Source organism: Nyctibius grandis, chromosome 15 (genome assembly GCF_013368605.1).
Source record: "Nyctibius grandis isolate bNycGra1 chromosome 15, bNycGra1.pri, whole genome shotgun sequence".
Lineage (NCBI taxonomy): Eukaryota > Metazoa > Chordata > Aves > Nyctibiiformes > Nyctibiidae > Nyctibius > Nyctibius grandis.
In genome coordinates, this window is record NC_090672.1 from 5824394 (window position 1) to 5843272 (window position 18879).

Below are 18879 nucleotides of genomic sequence, written 5' to 3' on the forward strand. Positions count from 1 at the left end.
AAACAGCCATGCCAGGAAAAAATATCCCAGCCCACCGGAGCCAGTTGAGGGTTTTTAAGTGAGAAAGGGTGAATATAAAGGAGGCACCAGGCGAGGCCTGAAACAACCTCGTTTTGTTCAGCTTCTGAAAGCAACAAAACCAACTTGGACGTGAATTTTTTTTTCTTCCAATGAGATGGGTTGGGGGGGAGGTATTTTTTTAAGCAGCAGCCAGGAGGGTGCACAAGTAGGGGTGCTGCGGGGTGGGAGCGTGGCTTCCCGCAGGCGCGGAGGCAGGCAGGACGTGGCAGAGGCAGGCAGGACACCACGCTGCTGCCCACAAAAGCCAGTGTGTGTGCTCGGGACGAAGCACGGTGCCAGGAAGGAGGTCGGGACCCGGCAGCTCTCAGCCTGCCCGGGCTTGCCAGTGGCAGCAGGGTTGCAGCCTGTGGCTGGGGCTGGTCCAGCCCTGTGGGCTGCTCCGTCTCGCCCAGCACAGTTTGGCGATGGGTTAGGGACCCCCAAGCTGGTGGTGTCTCCCCTGCTTTACATGTGGGCAAAGCATTGTGCAATGAAAAACCTGACCACTGCAGCCCAGAGCCAGCTGCCTTTTGGGGCATCCCACCACCAGTAACCCCCAAAGCGGGTCTGGGAAGTGCCCAGCTCCATAAACTCTCTGTGAACTCAGCCTTCGCAGCCCCAGCCATTATTAAGCACATGGCAATTATTCCTTTATTATTTATTTCTGCTATTTCCCCAGCCATCCCCTCATCCATCATCCCTCCCCGATGGGCAAACATTGACACCCCAAACCAATCTCCCGTTCACGGGGAGGGGGAAATACACACATAAGCCCTTCTTTTCTCTCCTTTTCTTGCCGTGTCTTTCTTTCCCCTCCATTGAGTGGGAGGCTGGCACGGAGCCATTTTGGCAACAGCCGGCTTTCACTTGCTAATCATCCTAAATATTGAAAATCAACGCCTAGAATAAACAGCTCAAAGATTGGGGCCGTCTCTGCTCTGTTTGGAAATGCTAATCTCGTGCCTTTTGTTTTCCTTGTGTGGATTTGGTGCTGTGGTTTGGAGGAGGTCACAGCTCAGGGGTTCTCCCTCCACCCTGAGATTTTTCTTTTTTTAAAATTTTTTTTCCCCTCCCCTCATCGTGAAAAATTCAGCCCATTTTAACATCCCAGGCTGGGATGGCCGGAGCAGTGGGGAGGATAAGAGGGAGACAGGATGGAGGAGGGTGTAGGGAATGGACTCGCCTTGCATAGCAATGAATGAACCTCCAAAGTTTGGGAAAAAACAGGTTCCCAAATGTGCATCCAGGAGTTCACATGGGTGAGAAATCTCATGGGAACCACGCTTGGGCTGAGAGCTCTGGTCCTGGGTATGGCAGGGTTAGGGAGACACGGGGATGGGGATGGCACCAGGGCAGCCTGGCTCCAGGTCTGTGATGAGGGGCAGAGCTTGGGGGCAGCTCATGGACTCCCTGCCCCTGCGACAATGATTTTTAAAGGGTTTTATATTCAAGGGGATGGAGGTGCCATAGCAAACCCCAGACAGGCTGTGATGGGCCCCAGGGCTGGGCCCCGATGTCTTTGCCTGGAGGGATCAGGCTGGATGCAAACACAGTTCTGTGGGGTCGCAGGGGCTCTGGGAAAGGTGGCTTTGAGCACAGAGAGGGGCAAAGCCCCTTTTCTGCTTTTCCAGCTCCAACCTGACACTGCTTGCAGAGCCCGGTGGGACCTGTGGCATTCACATAGCTTGGATGGCTTACAGCACCCCAGTGGGGAACTGAGGCAGGGCAAGGTGGTGGTCTGATAGGGACCAGAACCTGATTATCTGGCCTGAAGTACTTTGTGGGAAAAGCAGTGCCACCCTGGGGGCAGCCCCCACGCTCTGGGCATCCTCCTGTGCCCTGAACCCCGGTCCTGCTCCCCCAGCTCATGCTGCTGAGGCTGGGTTAGGTCCCTTTGTGGGGAGTGGGGCTTTGCCAGAGGCTGTATCCAGCCCAGAGCAATGCTGGGGCAGCACCTTTGGAGCATATGTGCACCCTTGAGTTTTTGGCCATGTTTTTGGGCCATGCACGGGGGGTGCACCCTCTGGCACCGGGGAGCCCACCCGGCAAAGCTCCCTGTCTCCCTCTGCGCCCCAGGCAGTCCCGGGACGGGTCAGTGGGCTGTTGCCAGCGGCCGTTCCCAGTGGCGCGGCCGGCACAATGCGCCGGCAGGCCAGGGCTTGCCCTGCGGCGGGGGGAGTGCTGGCAGCCACTCACCCGAGCCACAATGCAACAGCCCCTGTGTAAATGCCGTCACAAGGAGATGCTCGGCATGCTGCCCCTTCCTCCTCCTCCTCCTCCCCACCATCCTTCCAAACACGTGCTGGGGTAGGGGGCTGCAGCCCTGCGGGGCTCCTGCTCCTCCAGCCCTGCCCACGACACTGCCACAGGACCGTGGCCTCCCCGGGCGTGGGGGGGACGCATCCAGCCCCCGCAGCAGAGGGGCTGAGCTGCTGGAGCAGTGCCAGCATCGCCTCCTTCTTTGGGAAACCGCGTCACACTGAGGTCAAAACTTGGCTAGTTTGCAAACAAGCACCAGGGCCACGGGGATTTCTTTACAAAGGCTGTTTTTTCAGGTGATTTATTTCCAGGTTCGGAGCGTTAGGGCCATCCCACGTCCTGAGATATTTTTTTTTTCGCTGCCATTAGAACAGTAAGAAACTCACTTTAGAAATCCAAAGCAAACACCCTCCTTTGGTGTCTGACTCCAGTGGATGGGCCTTAAACTCCCCAAAAAAGGTGCAAGCAGGGGCAGGCTGTGGGCTCTGTGCCCAGTGGACCCGCCTCACCCATGGGTGCTGCTGCGGGCAGAGCCGAGCAGCAAAGGCAGCTCGAGGGCGAGCAGGTGTATTTGGGGACCAGCCCAATTCGGGGCAATGTGGGCATAACCCCCGAATATCTGGGAGTTACAGGTGAGGCTGGGTGGCACGGCGATGTCGGGTGCAGATCACCCGGGATGCTCCCACCCTGTGCGCGGGGGCTGCTGGGCTGGAGGCCAGCGGGGGCTGCTGGGCTGGAGGCCAGCGTGGACGGCGGGAGGGCTTGGGGACGTTACAATCGGCGGGTGTTGACCTAGAAATCTCAAAGAATTTGGCCTGGCGTCGCACTGGCGGGCTGTCTGCCAGCCTGGCAGCCGAGGGAAGCGCGGCTCCGCTCCGAAACGGCACTCCTTTTCCCCGTGCCTGGCTGGGAAAGGCGACTGCCGTCTGCCCTGGGAGCTCAGTGAGTGTTTTGGGCTCACTGGTGTCGAGGGGTGGGATGCCCATTGCTCCTAGCAGAGGTGTTGCTGGCTGAGCGTGAGCCAGGGGTTTGTTTGTGCTCCCACCCGGCATGGGGACGGTACCGATTCCCGGCTGGGGAACGGGGAGAGCAGACCTGCAGGTGCTGGGGGAGTAATTCTCCATCCCAGCAGCTTTTGGTTATGAGACACATTAACAGGCAGGAATGTGCAAACATCCAAAGGTCAGAGCTGTGCAGTGGCAAGGCGGCTGCGGTGGCTCCAGCCCCCAGGAGGGCAGCAGGCGAAGGCAGGGCCCTCACGCCCCACTGTGGGCGGAGAGGGACAGCAGAGGAGGGACCCCTCCGCACGTGGCTCATTGGACCTGCGCCCCTCGGCAGACTCCGTGGCCTCACTGGGTGGCTCCTCGCCAGCCATGGGGTCACCGAGCACATTCCTGCCAGGGGCACAGGTCCAGCTGCAGCCCTGCACAGCCTCCCTGTCCCCGTCACATGAGGGGACGCACGCCCGACACCAACCCGCATAGCAAACACCCCCCTTCCTTCCCCAGCAATGTGGCATAGAGAGAGAATGAGCATCATCCCCAGCGCGGCCCCCAGCTCACGAAATACGGTGCCATGTAGTTCCTCTGTCCCTGGGATCGATGCTCCCAGTGCATGCTCACACATCCCACCCATCCCACGCCCAGCTGGGAACCCCAGCTCCTGCTCTAGGGAGGAGAGAAAGGGCTCCGCCATGTGCTGGGTGGCACCATGTTGGTCCCTGGTATGTGCCAGCTCCTTGGTGCCCCAAGGGGCTTGGCTGGAGGAGGGGGTCTCTGCCCTGTTCCCCCCATTCCAGCAGAGTGCTAAGTAAACAGAGATGAGGGGAACCTCGTTAATCCTGGTCATTCATTTACAAAAAGCCATTTAGAGCTGGCTATGCAGGCAGTTATCAGAGCACAGGGGAGGTTTTCCCAGCAGGACCTTAATTCCCTCTACAAATAAAGCCAGAGGGAGGGAGGGAGAGCACAGCTTGTGTCTGTGCTAGATGGGGGCTTGAGGGGACTTTCAGGGCCAGCCTTCGAGGGGCTGATCCCCACGAACCCCCTTCCTGCAAGGAGCGGAGGGTTGTTGAGGGATTCCCCGTTAGGCGAGTGCTTGGGCGCGTTTCAGTGCGATTGCTGCCGTGCCACATCCTTTCCCTGGAGCAGCCAGTGCTGCACAGGAAGGACTGGGAAGCTGCAGGAGCCCAAACATCAACCCTGTCCCACACGGACCTGGTTTTCTGGGAACACTTCAGATCCCTATGGCACATCGCGATGCTCCAGACCCATGCCAGGATCAAAGCGAAGCCAGTGGGGCTTGGGGATGTTACCAGGGAGGCAAAGTACTTTGGTGGGCTTGGTTCCTGTCTCATCCCTTCAAGTTCATGGGCACGGTAACAGCCAGGGCACGTGCCTGGGTGCATCCCATGCCCTGTCTCTGCACACTGATGCACTCTTTCAGGGACTCTCCCCTTTTAAACCCACCTGGAAGAGAAAGTTGGGGACTTCTCAGCCAGTTCAGAACTCTGGTTTCTCTGGCTGAAGATTAATCTGGCTGAAGATTAATCGCCTTTTCTATCTGGCTGGCTCAAGGGGAGACAGAATAGGCTGTGTCTGGGGAGGAGGCGAGAGCAGTGCCACCGGAGACGGTGTTCTCACACGTCCTCGCAGCCCAGGGCGCTGGCGGGTCACACCGCAGGGGCACACAGCCCGGGTCGGCCCTTCAGCCCATAATGAAAGTTTTGTAATTTTATGTTAATCCTGGCTCCTCCGTATTCTGATCTCTCTCCTCTCCCACATCAAATGCAAAGCCCTTTTGGAGGCTCCTGGCTGTATTAATCTCGTTTTTGCCCTCGCCACCGCACGCTGTGTGCCTCTCAGGCAGCTCCCGTGGCTCGGGGAGTGCCGCTGCCCCGTCGCGTCCCCACTGTCCCCTCAGTGAAGGAGCAGGATTAACCCCACTGGTGGGAGGTAAGGACAGGCATAATTCACTTTTTTTGTTTGCAATAAAGTGACTGTTTTTTAAGCAGAAACTGTTCCTGGGGTGAGCAGGACAGAGCCACAATGCAGGGGACAGCAAGTCCCTGCTTTGAGAGCTACTATTAATTGAATTTATCCAAATCTTATCAAGATTACACCTTTTGTGCAATGACCTTCACCACCATAAAGACAAGCAATAGAAATGGGGCTTTGGGTGATATCTGGTGACTTGGAGTGACGCCCTGAGCACGCAAAGCCAAGCCCCTCTCTGCCTCAGTTTCCTCACCTGCAAATCAAGTCAATTCTCTTTTCTGCAGCGTTTTGGGTGACCAACTCCCTGAACACCTTGTCCTCGGAGAGAAGCAACTGTCACATCCCTGCGAGCGGGAGCCACTTCCTCATGCCTGCGGTGGCAAAAACTCCCGTTGCTGAACAACGGGGTTGTGACGTTTGAACTCTGCGGCCTCCAACACGCCAAAGGTGTCAGGCTCCAATCTGATCCTGTATTTTGGGTTTCAGAGTACTGGATCCAGCTTTGCCTGGCAAATGCTGCAAAAGGGACTCATTAGCTCTCTCGTTAGTGCACCGAAGCCCCAGCTGAACACTGCACTGAGGATGCAATCCTTATTCAGCCGTTTTGGCTGCGTTTTCCGCCTCCTGTGCCCATGCTGATAGTGAACGCATCCACCTGGATGAAAATCCCTTCTCCGAGGGAGAAAAAGTTTTTTTTTTTTCTTCCTGTTCCGTCTCATGGAGGGGGAAGCAAAGGGTGACTCAGCATTCCTCCACGGCCGCTGCTGAGTCATCACATTCGCCTTTCATCCGCCGCGGCAGCTTTGGCGCAGAGCGATTCCTCCCGGGCCCGCGGGAACCCCGCGGCTGGTGGTTTGCAGGGCAGGAAGAGCGGTGTGGCTGCGGTGCTCTGGCAAGAAGGCGGCAGGACCAGGATTGTCTCGGAGCTGCTGTTCCACTGGCTGCACCCACCGCTGCAGAAACACCCAGCAATGAGCTGGGGGGGTATTTACAGACTGAAGGTCCCAGGTGTGTTTTGTGCCTTTTTGCATTGTGGTTTAACACATCATATTCAAACTGCAGCATTTCTACCCTTTCTTTTTAGTTTTACCAGAAATAATCCCTGATGCATTGACTCTTTGCATTTGATCTGCAAGCCAGGTTTTTTTCTCCTGCTTCCACTCGGATGTGGCGTTGCACCTCCTGTTTGCACCGACTGGCAGTTTTTACACCACTTATTGGCAGACTGACTCTCTGTACATTTATTCACCCTTTACACCCTAGCTGGCAGGTGGGATGTGGGCCGGGTGCCTCTATCCCAGCTCCCCCTCTTTGCTCTGAGGGCTCAGCCACCCCATGGCGGGGTGAGGGAGTCTTTTCACTGGCTTTTCAGGAGATGATACACAGCACAACTGTTCCCCAGGCTCAGCAAGGGGAGATTTCCTTTTCGCTCTGGCTGCCCTTTGAATGAGGGTGTGAGTGTTAGCAGAAAGAGCATGGATTGCTATAAAAGAAGAGATGGCTCTACTGTACAGGGAAAAAAAAAACCCTTCCCACTCATACCGGCCCAGTGAGGAAAAGCACAAGAGGGGCCGGGTGCTGACCCCAGACAGGGATCTTCTCTCTTACACCCCATAGGACAAGATCCCCTCTAGCAGGTGTCCCTGTAAAACATGTGCAGGCAGTCATAGCCGGGCAATGTCACACACAGAAAACACAGCGCTTTGGCCGTGCATCGTCCCTCGCAGCAGCTAGAGCCCAGGCACAGCTGTTTGCAGCGTGATAAGGTGGGTTATGAAACACGCTGAAGTTGTTGAACAAAAGAAGTCCGTCGGGCTGTTCAGCTCCTTTCCAGAGCCCGGGGTGGTTTGACAAGGGGAAGATGGATGGGAACACACCAGTCCCTTTGCGCAGCAGGAGCCTTGCCTCGGAGCAGCACACAATGATGGCAGGGTGGGACTCTCTGTACTGATAAAACCAGCTCCCTGCTCCAGGTTGGACACTAGTTTATGAAGATGCAGAACCCCATAACTGTCCCAGTGCGCGATAAACCCATGCTGCAGGAGCAAGGAGATAGCAGATTCCCAGTTCTGGTAGCCTTTCTTTCTGGAAAATGGATGCAGCACAGGGGTAGAATGACCCACACTCCTGCAAATGCCTATTGTTTCCATAATTCATATTCAAATTTCTATAATTTCATTCCCCTGGGCCCAAACCGCTGTAATCTTCTTCCCCTGTAATCTTCCTCCACACTTTGTTTCTCATTCGAGGTGTGTGGCAGAGCAGGCCTGGGCCTGGCCATGGCCGCCACAGCACCTTGGCAGGGGGGAAGCTGGGTGGCTTTGGAACCCTTCAGGACCCCGTGTCCTGTGAGGACGTCGCTGAATTGGAGCTGGAGGGGTTCGGCTCGGCCTGTTTTCAAGGCTGTCATCGTGCCTGTTTGAGGAATGCAGAGTAATAAACTACTTGTTCTGCATCTGTGTTTTACACTTAAGTGGCTGGGCAAAGGGGAAGATTGATGAATGTTTCAATCCTAAGCTTCTCTCCTGGGGAGGTGAGGGCTCAAATGAACTGTTGGCCTTGTCTCTTTACGGTCTGCCCTCTCCTGGGAACAGGTATTAATAGACCCCAGACTAGTTTGTGCAACAGCATCATGTTGTTGCTTCATAAAGTCAGGCCTTGTTTGGAGTTTATATTGGGAGTGTTCTGTTTAAGTAGAAAGTAATTCTGCTCTGATTGCTCATAAGCCCTCAGCTAGTATACTGTGTCCAGTTTTGGGCTTAGTGCTTTAAGAAAGTCATAGAGGCACCACCAGAGAAGTGTGGAAAACATAACATAGGAGTGAATCTTGAAAGAATTACAATTTGGCCTAGAAAAGATGATATTAAGGCACCCTTTATGAGCTTACTAAGGTTTTTCACCTTTCAGAAGCTATATCACAGTCCCTCTTAAAGAACAAATGTCTATGATGGAAAAGAAGGTTCATACTATACTGGTCCTGTGCCTTCATGTTGTGCATCTCAGGTATGGGTCTTAGTGGCATGGAGCAAAGTGGCTGCTGGTTTATGCTTTTGTTGCTCTTTTTACCTAGGGCACCTCTGGGAAGTTCTTGTGGATTTGTTTCCTGCTGTCAAATAAAATTTTGCTTCTCCTTAGTACTGTCCTGGAACATTATTTTCATGATTTACAAGCATTTAGTTTGAGATTGGCCCATCTCTGTATGGCAGGTGATCAGTTTTGTAATTATTGACAGAAATTAGGACATAGAGGGATTAAGCAGCCCACCTGAGGAGCCATGGCAAATTAGTAACAGAGCCCAAAAAGAGCAGCTGTGACCTGAAGGTCCCTGATTGCCCTGCTCTAACTACTACCCTACTGTGTGGATCCAGGTGGAAGGATGTCCTCAGCTCTCTGTTTCTCTCTTGGCTTGTAGGTTTCTATCCTCTCCTCCTTTGAAAGTCGTTTGATGAAGCTGGAGAACTCGATCATCCCTGTCCATAAACAGACAGAGAACCTGCAGCGCTTGCAGGAGAACGTGGAGAAGACCCTGTCCTGCTTGGATCACGTCATCAGCTACTACCACGTGGCTAAGGACACAGAGAAGATCATAAAGGAAGGGTGAGTTGCGCAGCTAGATCTTGCTGGGGAGCTTCATCCTATTGAACTTTAGGGATAGAGGTAGGGGAGCTGACCCCACACACTCATCATAATGTTCCTTGTTCCCTTCCCACACTCTTTCCCCACCATCAGTCCACCAGAAAGCTTTCTGACTTGACCTTCAGCAGTCCCCAGAGGGCAAAGTCTCCTCAGATTCTGCACTGGTGTCTCTTCCAGGTTTTGCCCACATGATGCCATATGAATCTCATGAGCACTAGTGGCTTCTCTTCTTTCCTCTGCCTTTTTCCCAAAGGCTCTTCCTGCCCTGTTGATGTTGTTGCTGCATCCAGGAGGAATCGGAACTCTTCTAGAGCTTGCTTTCAGTCTCCAGGAGGGTGTTGTGATGACCCCTCTCTGGGGTGGGATGTGGGGCTTCCTTTGCCTGCCCATCAGGGCCTGACTAGGAGAGGAAGGCAAAGCTGAGAGTTGTGTGCTGCTCAGTCATCAGTACTTCTGCACTTGCTGAATGGATTGGGTGTTCTGCTGTGGCATTGAGTGGAGGCAAAAGGGAATCCCATGATCTCCCAGTTGAAGAAAAGGGAATTGAAATTTTCCTTGTTATTTTTATCCTGAGCTCAGTCTGGTGCTTTATTGATATCTTCTTTCTTTGCTTCTTGGGGCACTGCTTTTTATTTTTGGTTTTATTTTCAGCCCCACTGGGAGGCTGGAGGAATACTTGAATTGCATGGACAAAATCCAGAAGGCAGTGGAATACTTCCAGGACAACAATCCAGACAGCCCAGAGCTGAACCGTGTGGTAGGTTGTGGGTTTGGAACCTGGCATGGGTGAGAGAGGGACAGATGTAGCCCTGCCACTTGCCCTCTTGCTGTGAGAGGCTGATGGGCTTGCTGCATGGTGAAGGAGGTGTTTGGGCACAGCTGAAGAAACAGTTGTTTTGGCTTCTGTTTAAGTCTGTACTCGGCAGCATTTCCTCTTGTGGCCTTTTGCTCCCTTTTATGCGTTGCGCCAGTAGGACTTCTGAAAGCGTCTCTTGCACGTGTGGTGGAGCTGATCGAACCTTCTCCTGAGTAGCTCTTGTCAGTCCTTCAACTTCTGGAGCAGAATGGGAGATCTCTTTAAATCCCACTTGAAGACTGAGCAACTCCCAAGCACTTTTTCATTTAACTTGCTTTAAAAACCTCTTAGTTACAGACATTGTTGGAGTTTGAAGCATGTGGTACTTGACAGTCATTAGAAGCACTGCAGAAAGTACATTCTTGTGCAGAAATCCTTGTGAGTGACTGATTATAGAAGCCCTGTGCTGCTTCTGTCCTTCTGCTGTTTTGTGCCAGAAATCCCTCTTTGAGAGGGGCAAGGAGTCCCTGGAATCAGAGTTCCGCAGCTTGATGACACGACACACCAAGCCAGTCCCACCCATCCTCATCCTGGACCTGATCAGCGGGGATGACGAAATGGAGACGCAGGAGGAGATGTCTCTGGAGCACCTGCCGGAGAGTGTCCTGCACGATATCATCCGCATTTCTGGCTGGCTGGTGGAAAATGGCAGGAATCAAGGTTGGTACTGCGTGTTGTTCCCTTGTAGCTCTGTACCAGGTTAGTGCTCTCCAACTACATGTGGTTGAGACCAAAAGTAGGGTGTTGAGGGTTGTGTGTAGCACTGCACAGCTTGGCCTGTAGATCGCACACCTTCGGCAATGAAGCCTCTGCTCAGGTGCTGCTGTGGCTGACAAACCACGAGTCACGCTGCTGTTGGTAGCTGGCAGCACTGGCAGAACTAGTGACTGCCTCAGTGGCACCTTCTAGGTGAGTAGTTCAGTCTCCTTTCAATTACCTTAAGATTCTGCTCTTTTTACAGCGTTTGTAGTGAGACTGAAGTGGTGGTTTGTCAGTTGAACAGAATGATTTCCTGGTGGATATGAGGAGAGAAAGAGCTGTGTAAATAAAGCACAAATTATCTTAATGCATAGTCTGTCCTAGAGCAGAAATCCATTTAACTTGAATCTCTAATACCTCCTGATGGAGCTGCAACTATCTAGTGCTCAGGTATTATAAATGGGCGAGACATTGTTCACTTACTCCCATTTGGGAACTGTTTATGGACAGAACTTCTTGTATTAAATATGACACAGGGCAGGGGGAAAGCAGCATAGTTGACTTTCTTCAGTCAGTACATGTCTCTTCTTTCCTGTTCTGCAGCATCAAAATCTGCCTACAGCTTTGTTCTCCTTTATTAACTTTTCCTTTGGGAAGGAATGACTTTGTGGACTGGTTATAGGAAACCTGTACTTTCCCATACATATAGCTGCTAGAATTACCCCCTGCCTCAATGATTTATTTCTGAGTGGGAATTACTGTGCTTACCAAGTATGAAGAACATCTTTAAAAAGCTTCTTAAGAATTTTTCCATGATCAAAGGTGACTCAAGCATATATAGTGTATTTTGTTAGTCAGTTTGTATTCTGCTTTCAAGTTATGAACACCTCGTTTAGTTTCTCAGTGCCCTGAATCCTGAGAAATGTGTAAAGTCTCTCATGCCAGAAACTGAGCACTTGAATTGACGACGTCTTGCACAAATGTCTCCCATCACTTCCACAACTGATGTGCTCTTGGTAGTGGTGCACAGACTTAATGATGTGTGTGGTGGGGAGGCTGGAATGAGTACTGTAGGGGAAGGAGGGGGAAGAAGTTTTTGAAGGAAACAGGTTCTGGGAAGGAAAAACACTTGGGGTCCCACATCAATGCTAGTAAGTCCCCTTGGGGCACACAGTGTTTCAGGAAAGGTTTGGTTTGTGATACAGTGTTCCCTGTTTGCTTATAATCTTGTTTCTACCTTATGTCCTTAGACTTCATGACTGTTTACTTCCAAATCTGCTCTGTCCAGCTCGACCGCTCCATCAAGGGGCTGAAAGACCATTTCCGTAAGAACAGCTCTTCCACCTTCCACGGGGGTGCCGTATTCCCCTGCCATTCAGAACAAAAGGAAGGACACCCCCACCAAAAAGCCACTCAAGAGACCGGGTGAGTCCCTGAAGCGGGTGATCACTGTACTGTGTATCCTCTTGCCTGGGTATCAAACGCATATCTGCAGGCCATCTCACTGCTGAGGTAGCCTCTGTGTCTAAAAGGTGCTTTTAGGACAGGAGCAGGGGTGGGATTTTGGAGATAAGCACCTCTTCTCTGCCCTGGATTCAGTGTTGAGATTACAGACATTTTCTGTCTCTGTTTGTCAGGTCATCTGGGCAGTGTAAAGGAGGAGAGGGGTCCTGTATACAGGCAGAGAAAAGGCCATTGCCTTAACAAAGGAGTTGAGTAAAAAGAGACCTGAGAGGCCTATAAAAGGATATGATCTAAGAACAGCTGTCCTCAGCTTTGGAATATGGAATGTAGACTGTACCACAGCAAAATAGAAAACTCAGATCTGATAAAACACATCACTCTAATCATTAGTTATGAATAAATTATTATTGTGCTAGAAACCAAGGATTCCTCAGGAGTTGAGATGGGGACTAGGCAGGTGCCTACCGAAATGAGACCCAAAGTTGTCTGAATTTTGGAAGGGCCGTTAAAGCTTTTGTCTCGGCCTGTCTTTGGAAGAGCTAAGAGTGTGGCTGGTGGGTTATTCCACCTCTCCTCAGAATGGAGCTTTGCTGCATCTTCTGCAGCTGGTGAGGCCGGTCATTCGGGGTGTACGGGAGCACAGAGCTGGAGTTCCCATCTCTGCAATGTGCCATCTAGTGGGAGCACGGCCAGAAGGAGCCAGCACGTACCTCCCACAGCAGCACAGCGATATTGTCCCTCTGTGTGTCACAGCACCCTGTTGTCTCCTCTGTAATAGTGGTGAAAGTCAGAAAAGTTCATGTTTCTGTAGGTTCACCTGGCCAATACTCTCCCACCCTAATATTTTTTCCTGTGTTGTCCAAATACTCTTCCTGGGTTCAGGAAAATAGTAAGAAATGTTGGTAGGGACTGGGAATGGATGGGATGGGGAAAGGGAGGAAAAGAAATACCCATTTTAACTGTGTTGTGTTTATTTTTATAATCCTGATGTGAATGCAGTCCTCATCCCAGGTAATGTGCGTCTATGCGTGCGTGTGCTGGCCCTGGTGCTTGCTCTCTTCACTTCTGTGTGTGGAGAGGCTTTGCTGGGCCTCTTCTTGCTAAAGCAGAGGGTGTGCCTGGGATATTTGGAGAGGGAGGGCTGGCTGGGGAAGGCTCTGACATCCAGAGATCACCCCTCTGGTCTTTTAAAATCAATCTGTGCTATTGCTGCTGTGCTCTGGAGCCGTTCCTGAAAGCTGATGTGCAAGTTGCAGTTGGTGAATGCAGTCAGTCTGCGAATTTCAGTGGATTTTCCTCTGTTAGCAGAGAACCACCTGACAAGGGGATGTCTCACCCCACACTTGGCTTTCCTCTGGAGTTTGGCAGGTAGTTATTTGCATAAGAATTTGCCCCCAGTGTTGGGAGACCTGTAGAGGGCAATACCTTCTGCTAAGGAGAACTAACTATGCTGCAGACGGGAGAAAAACAGCATTTAAATTGCTCCTAAGCATGATGGCAGTCATTTGCTTGGCTCCTGAATAGTGGCTCCTGCCCAACAGCATGGTTACAATAGGTAAAAATTATTTTTGTGTGGTTCAGTAGCTCTGTACTGGAAGGATGCCACATGGGGATCTGTAGTTGAGCCACGGGGAACTCAGGTTGCGAATGCTTTGGATTTGGTCCACGGTTCTCAGTTATCACCTGATACTGCAAAGATCTCTGGGTTTCGATTGCTGTGAAGTCAGCATGGTCAGCAAACGTTTCTGAGCAGCCTGCCAAATTGTAACATCTCCCCTATGCTCTAGGTAAATAGTCAGAGATGGAGGGGATTTTTTTTCATGGGCAGGTTAAAAAAAAAATCACTAGGAAATTTTTTGATGAGTCTCAGATCTTGGATGCTCACATAGCACAGAAAGGAGCCCACACATTCGAGAGCACAAACACTTGTTCCCTACAAACAGGGCTCCTAATGGAAATGGATGCATCTGGGGATCCAGAATTACTTGTTGTGATGAATGTCTTGGGTGTGGATTTGCCAGGAGATTTTCATGTCTTTTTGCCCAGTTTAGTTGGAGTTTGTGAGATGGGACAGGTAGAAGGCACAGAGCACTGTCTGAATGCACTTACAGAGCTGACAGTGTATGAAGGAAAGAGCATTTCAAATGATCTATTGGGGTATTGTTTATCTCAAGAAAAAATAGTGGCTAATTTGTCCCCAGTCTTCCGTGAACCAGGACAGAGAACCAGACTGTAGCTCTTGAAGGACAGGGGTGGTTAAACCTCATACACCAGCCATCTCTTATGGCTACTAAATTGTACTTAAGTGAAATTAAAAGTGGAGAAGAAAAATAGTCTTTGAGCAGAGATTCACCCATTTTTCTGCAGTTCCATTAACTTTCAAGGACAGCTCTTGAGGTGGAGGTCTTAGACCCTCTTCACACGGGCACAGTGGCCCTTTTCATAGCAATATTCATCTGGTGGTGTTTGATTCCCCTGGTTTTAGCCTTTGTTCAATTATGGACAAACGTATTTTTTTTCCTGTGCTATTGCTTCAGCAAGTAAAGTCAAGTTCTGCCAATGTGGGTTTCAGACAAGCAGGTTTTCTCATGTTTCCAACAAGTAAGCTGGTTTCCTTAGACCTTAAGGAAGAATATCCCAGTGCACACCCCCGTGTACATTTTAACCTGTTGCAAGGGATAAATAACAAACTAAATCTGATGTGCTATAACTTGTTTACCCACAAAGTGAAGCACAAGAGAAGCTACAGCTAAAGGGAAGGTGAGGTATTAGGGACAAGGTACCAAGGCAGAGACCCCCCCCCTTCTTCCCCAGGTACTAAGGTGGATTCTGGAGAACATGCTCCATATCCATGTGTTGTTTCAGAGGTTCTTCATCTCCCTGTTATTGTTTTGTTTGTTGGTGTACCCTGTACCGTCTCCTGTTGTTAGAGCATGCAGTTGAAAATCTGACTGCTGGAGATGCTTCTAAAGCAGAGTTGTCTCCTCTTAGACAAGACTTGCCAAGTCAAGTTGAACTGATGAAGCAATCTGTGTTTTGTTTGGTTTTTTTTAGTAGTTTGCCATTTGAAATGTCAGCAGTCTGTCTCAGAGGGCAAGTGTAGTCAAATTCCCCAATCATCCTTCTGCAAACATAGGCACATAAAATATTGCTTCTATGGGATGCCTGTAGACCTAGTGCTCTTTTGTTGGCTTGAAAGCAGTAGGTAGCTCGGAAGCTCTGCATTGCCAGGGCCAGAAGATGCTGGTAGGGGCACCAAGCCTGGCTGCCTACAAGCAAAAGCCAGAGAGCTTTAGCCAGTTTTATAAAGACTCCTGCAGCTGGTGCTTAAGAAAAGAGGATGCGTTGCCCTTCTGCTTGGTTAATGGAAGAGAGAGACAGAACAGTGTGCAATTGGGTAACCGTGCCTTGTGTGTGCCCAAAAGCCACTTTATTTAACAGTTGGGCCACAGGAGCAAAAGTTTCAGGTGGTTTTTTTTGACTTTTGGGAGCTTTGGGGGCTCTTTTCAAGCTATAGGGGAGCCCTTTTCCAGTTTACTTAATGCTCCGTTTTACCTAGCAGTGAGGTGCTACCTGAAGGCAGGCTGTGGAGTCTTTGTGTGGCAGAATAAAGAGCCTGTTCCCGCTTCCCATATTGATCACTGCCTGGCTTGAACGTGATGTTTTCATTAGGAGCTGAAACGCCATCCCATTTGGTTTGCGAGCTGCCTAAATAGGGGAAAACAGTCATGGAACAAAAGCATTTGGCTTCCACTAGAATCCGTTAAAGCCTAATTACAATGCTGAGTAAGAGGGATACAGCAGCACTGAAGTGATGCCCATGAACACTTGTGTGTGTCAGCGTAAAGACAGGTAATTGTGCTTAATGCAAATAAAATGCAGCAGAGGCGTTTCAGCTCTCAGCTGAGAAGAAAGTGTCAGGGGTGGGCTGTGGAGACGTGCACTGCGTACCTGTGAAGTGAGATCCTATTGACAGCAGCAGCAGTTGTACTGTCTGCTTGGTTTTCACACCAATTTACACTCTTTCTTTTATTATTCCCCCCCTCCCCGCCTTCCCCTGGATGCTTGAAAGTGGGGAAGATGAAAGAACTGGTAGAAGAACAATACCTGGGTTGAGCTGCTCTGCATCAGCTGGGCTGTGGTGACAGCAGTAAGAATAGAGCTTAGTGCATATCTCCAGAGCTTGCTACAGCCCTGCTTGCTCAGAGGAACTTGCTGTTGTGCCCAAGCTCTTAAGGTTTCTGAAAGTAGCTAAGAATAAAGTGAAAGCGTTGGGTGCGAAGAGCATCGGGAAGCTTGGAAGAAGAGGCGTAGCCCTCTCATCTGATCACATGGCGGAAGCTAGGAGCAAATGCATCGGCACAGCAAGGGTGTAAGTCTTCCCACCTCCCTGGTGTGGGTCTAGAGGGGAGAAGTTTCCTGCTAGAAGAATGTGGTTTATGGATATGATTTTTGTTTTTCTTTACTAAGTGGTTGAGAACACTCTGAACTGGTAGAAGAAAAATGTTGCCAGTGCAGCATTACGCTTTAGGAACTGTGTTCTGTTATTTAGTAAGTGCACCAGGTTAAGGCAGCTTGGTGATTGAGCAGGAACTTCTCTCTCCTGTTCTCCTCCATTAGAGATGCAGTGTCTGGGGGGCTTGAAGTTTCCTTCCCCCTACCATATATCCATTTATGGGACGAAGCTGTCGTGCACCCAGGATGCTGTTCTGTAGCAGTGTGTACTTGGGCTTCCGCTTGGGATAGCGGGCCTCAGCGTTTGGGCAGCCAACGCTCATTTCCAGGCTGCGCTGTGGCTTACAGTTAGTAGGGATTTTCTGCATGTTTGAAGTATTTATTACTTTAAAGCGGAAGAACAATTCTTAATTTTGGCAGCAGCATTTTTTATTTCTTGGATCCTTCTGCATTTGCTCAGCCCAGTTCTGTTTCATCTGGGTCTCCTATAGAAACTCCTTCTGCCTTCCCAAAACTTTATGTTCCCTGTTGTGCAGGCAACAGCAAAGCTCTACTGTGAGAGGGTGTCCATGTGCTTGTGATAATTGTAGCTTGTTGCATGACGACTAACCTTTTAATGTGGAAACAGTGCTTAGTCTTCAGTTGTCACATTAATGCTTTGTTTTGTGCTTTCTAGCTGTATATCCAGCGTTGGCTTTTGTTCAGTTCTGTCTGTTTTTTGTGTGTGTTAAGTATAAATCTTTTAACTCAGTGTTATTTTTTTTTCCATGGTTTTAATTGATTTGCAGTTCCTTAGAAGAGAAGTGTCTTGGGGATTAGGGTGACTTAATGTGAGTTAGACAGGGGTGGGCAGAATCCATTATTCTATGATTCCCGTGGTGGGAATTGCTGCTAAAATTGCTCTCTTGAGCCCAGAGGTTGTCACCCTTTTATCGCTTCCTGTAATGCCAGAGATCATTCCTTGTCTTGGCTGTGGGGCTCCTGATGGGTCTGTATTGAGCATGCTCAGCAAATACCCCTCAGAAAGGCACCTCTTTCTGCAGCTCTAACCAAGCGGCTGCGATTGGGGCTCTGGGGAGTGGGCAACGTGTTGTCAGACAGGAATTGTCCGTACTGCAAAGCCCTGCTTCCACAGCTGAGGAAAAGCAGCAAACCTTGTGTGCTTGGCTGCAGAGTACTGGCTTAAATAAACTCACTGCAGGGAAGGGTGCTTCATTGCCTCCCTTCTCTGGTTGTGTTTTCTCACCCAGCCATACACCTCATCAAACTGATCTGAGCACTCCCTGATTCTGTAACCCTGGCTGGAATTCATGCCCCCACCCTCAAAACAGGGAAACAGTCTGGAAATGTCGTCGTATCTGCACGCTTGGACATGAGTTTGGGGTTCACGTTCCTGTACTGAGCATGCTCATTGGTGCCCAGCATCCTCTTGCTGGGCCCAGGTGACTTGCTGGTGGAGGGCTGGTGTTCTGGGTTTGTTTTCTTTCACTCATTTTCTAGGTCTTCTTGTCTCTTCTCTCTGGCTCTGGTGACAGGCACGATCCGTAAGGCTCAGAACCTTCTGAAACAGTACTCTCAGCATGGTCTAGATGGGAAAAAGGGGGCCTCTAACCTCATTCCTATGGAAGGTAATCACAGCTCTAGCTACTTCACCCTTGACTTTCTCTGTGTATCAGCCTTGCTTTTCCAGGTGGGACTTCCATTAGCCTAGTGCTTGGTGGACAGCCGTCCTTGGGGAGCCAAGGAGATGCTGGAGGGCCAAATTATTGTTCTGAATTTAGTGTCTGAATTTCAAAGTCTCTGTCAACATAAATACAGGTGGAGAGGAATGTTACCTTAAAGCAGTTGACCCACCATAGCCACCTGGCTAACGGAAGCTCTGCTTTGATGACATCTGCTTGTGGTGTTTCTGTTCTCTTTTCTTTTTGCCTGGACTTTGAGACATTCAGTTTCCTAGTGACCTTTCCAAACCTGATGCTGAAGTGTCAGACCACAGCTAACTCAGTGCATTGTGCCTGCATATTTTCTCTGTGAAGACCTACCTAAATGGTTGTCTTCCATATTCTGATCTCCTCTGCTTGTAGAGGTTGTACCAGATAAGGAAGGTCACTTGCTTCAAAGCATCTCTAAGACCTTTCTGCCTCCTGCAGTGTGTGCATCCAAAGTAGCTCTCTTCAGCACCTACACTGTAGTCTACAAAACCCCAGATGGTGACTAACATCACTTGTTTGGGGGAAAAAAATTCTCGTGCTGAGCAGGAGATGGGCTTTGAGTTTGGATTTGTAATGGTTGTGGGTACAAATAGGACTTCTGGTGCCTGCTATCCCATTCAGAACTTACAGCTTGGGTGTGCAGAAATGGCATGGCCACGAGGGTGGAAGAGGGAAGGAGCCATTACTGGGGACAGCTGAGGGCCATTTTGGGAGCAGGGAGGTACCTGCTGTGCCGCTGGTC

The 18879-nt window shown here is 50.4% G+C and overlaps 1 protein-coding gene across 1 annotated transcript; it reads left to right on the top strand.

Annotated features, from left to right (window-relative positions):
• Nucleotides 1-3369: 3369 nt before the first annotated feature.
• LOC137670624 (exocyst complex component 7-like) lies at nt 3370-18151 on the top strand. The gene is given in 8 exon segments (XM_068413553.1): nt 3370-3378; nt 8728-8912; nt 9603-9708; nt 10245-10467; nt 11757-11845; nt 11847-11931; nt 12970-12981; nt 17961-18151. Coding segments are annotated over 8 exon segments (885 nt in total). The 3' UTR covers nt 18137-18151.
• Nucleotides 18152-18879: the final 728 nt, after the last annotated feature.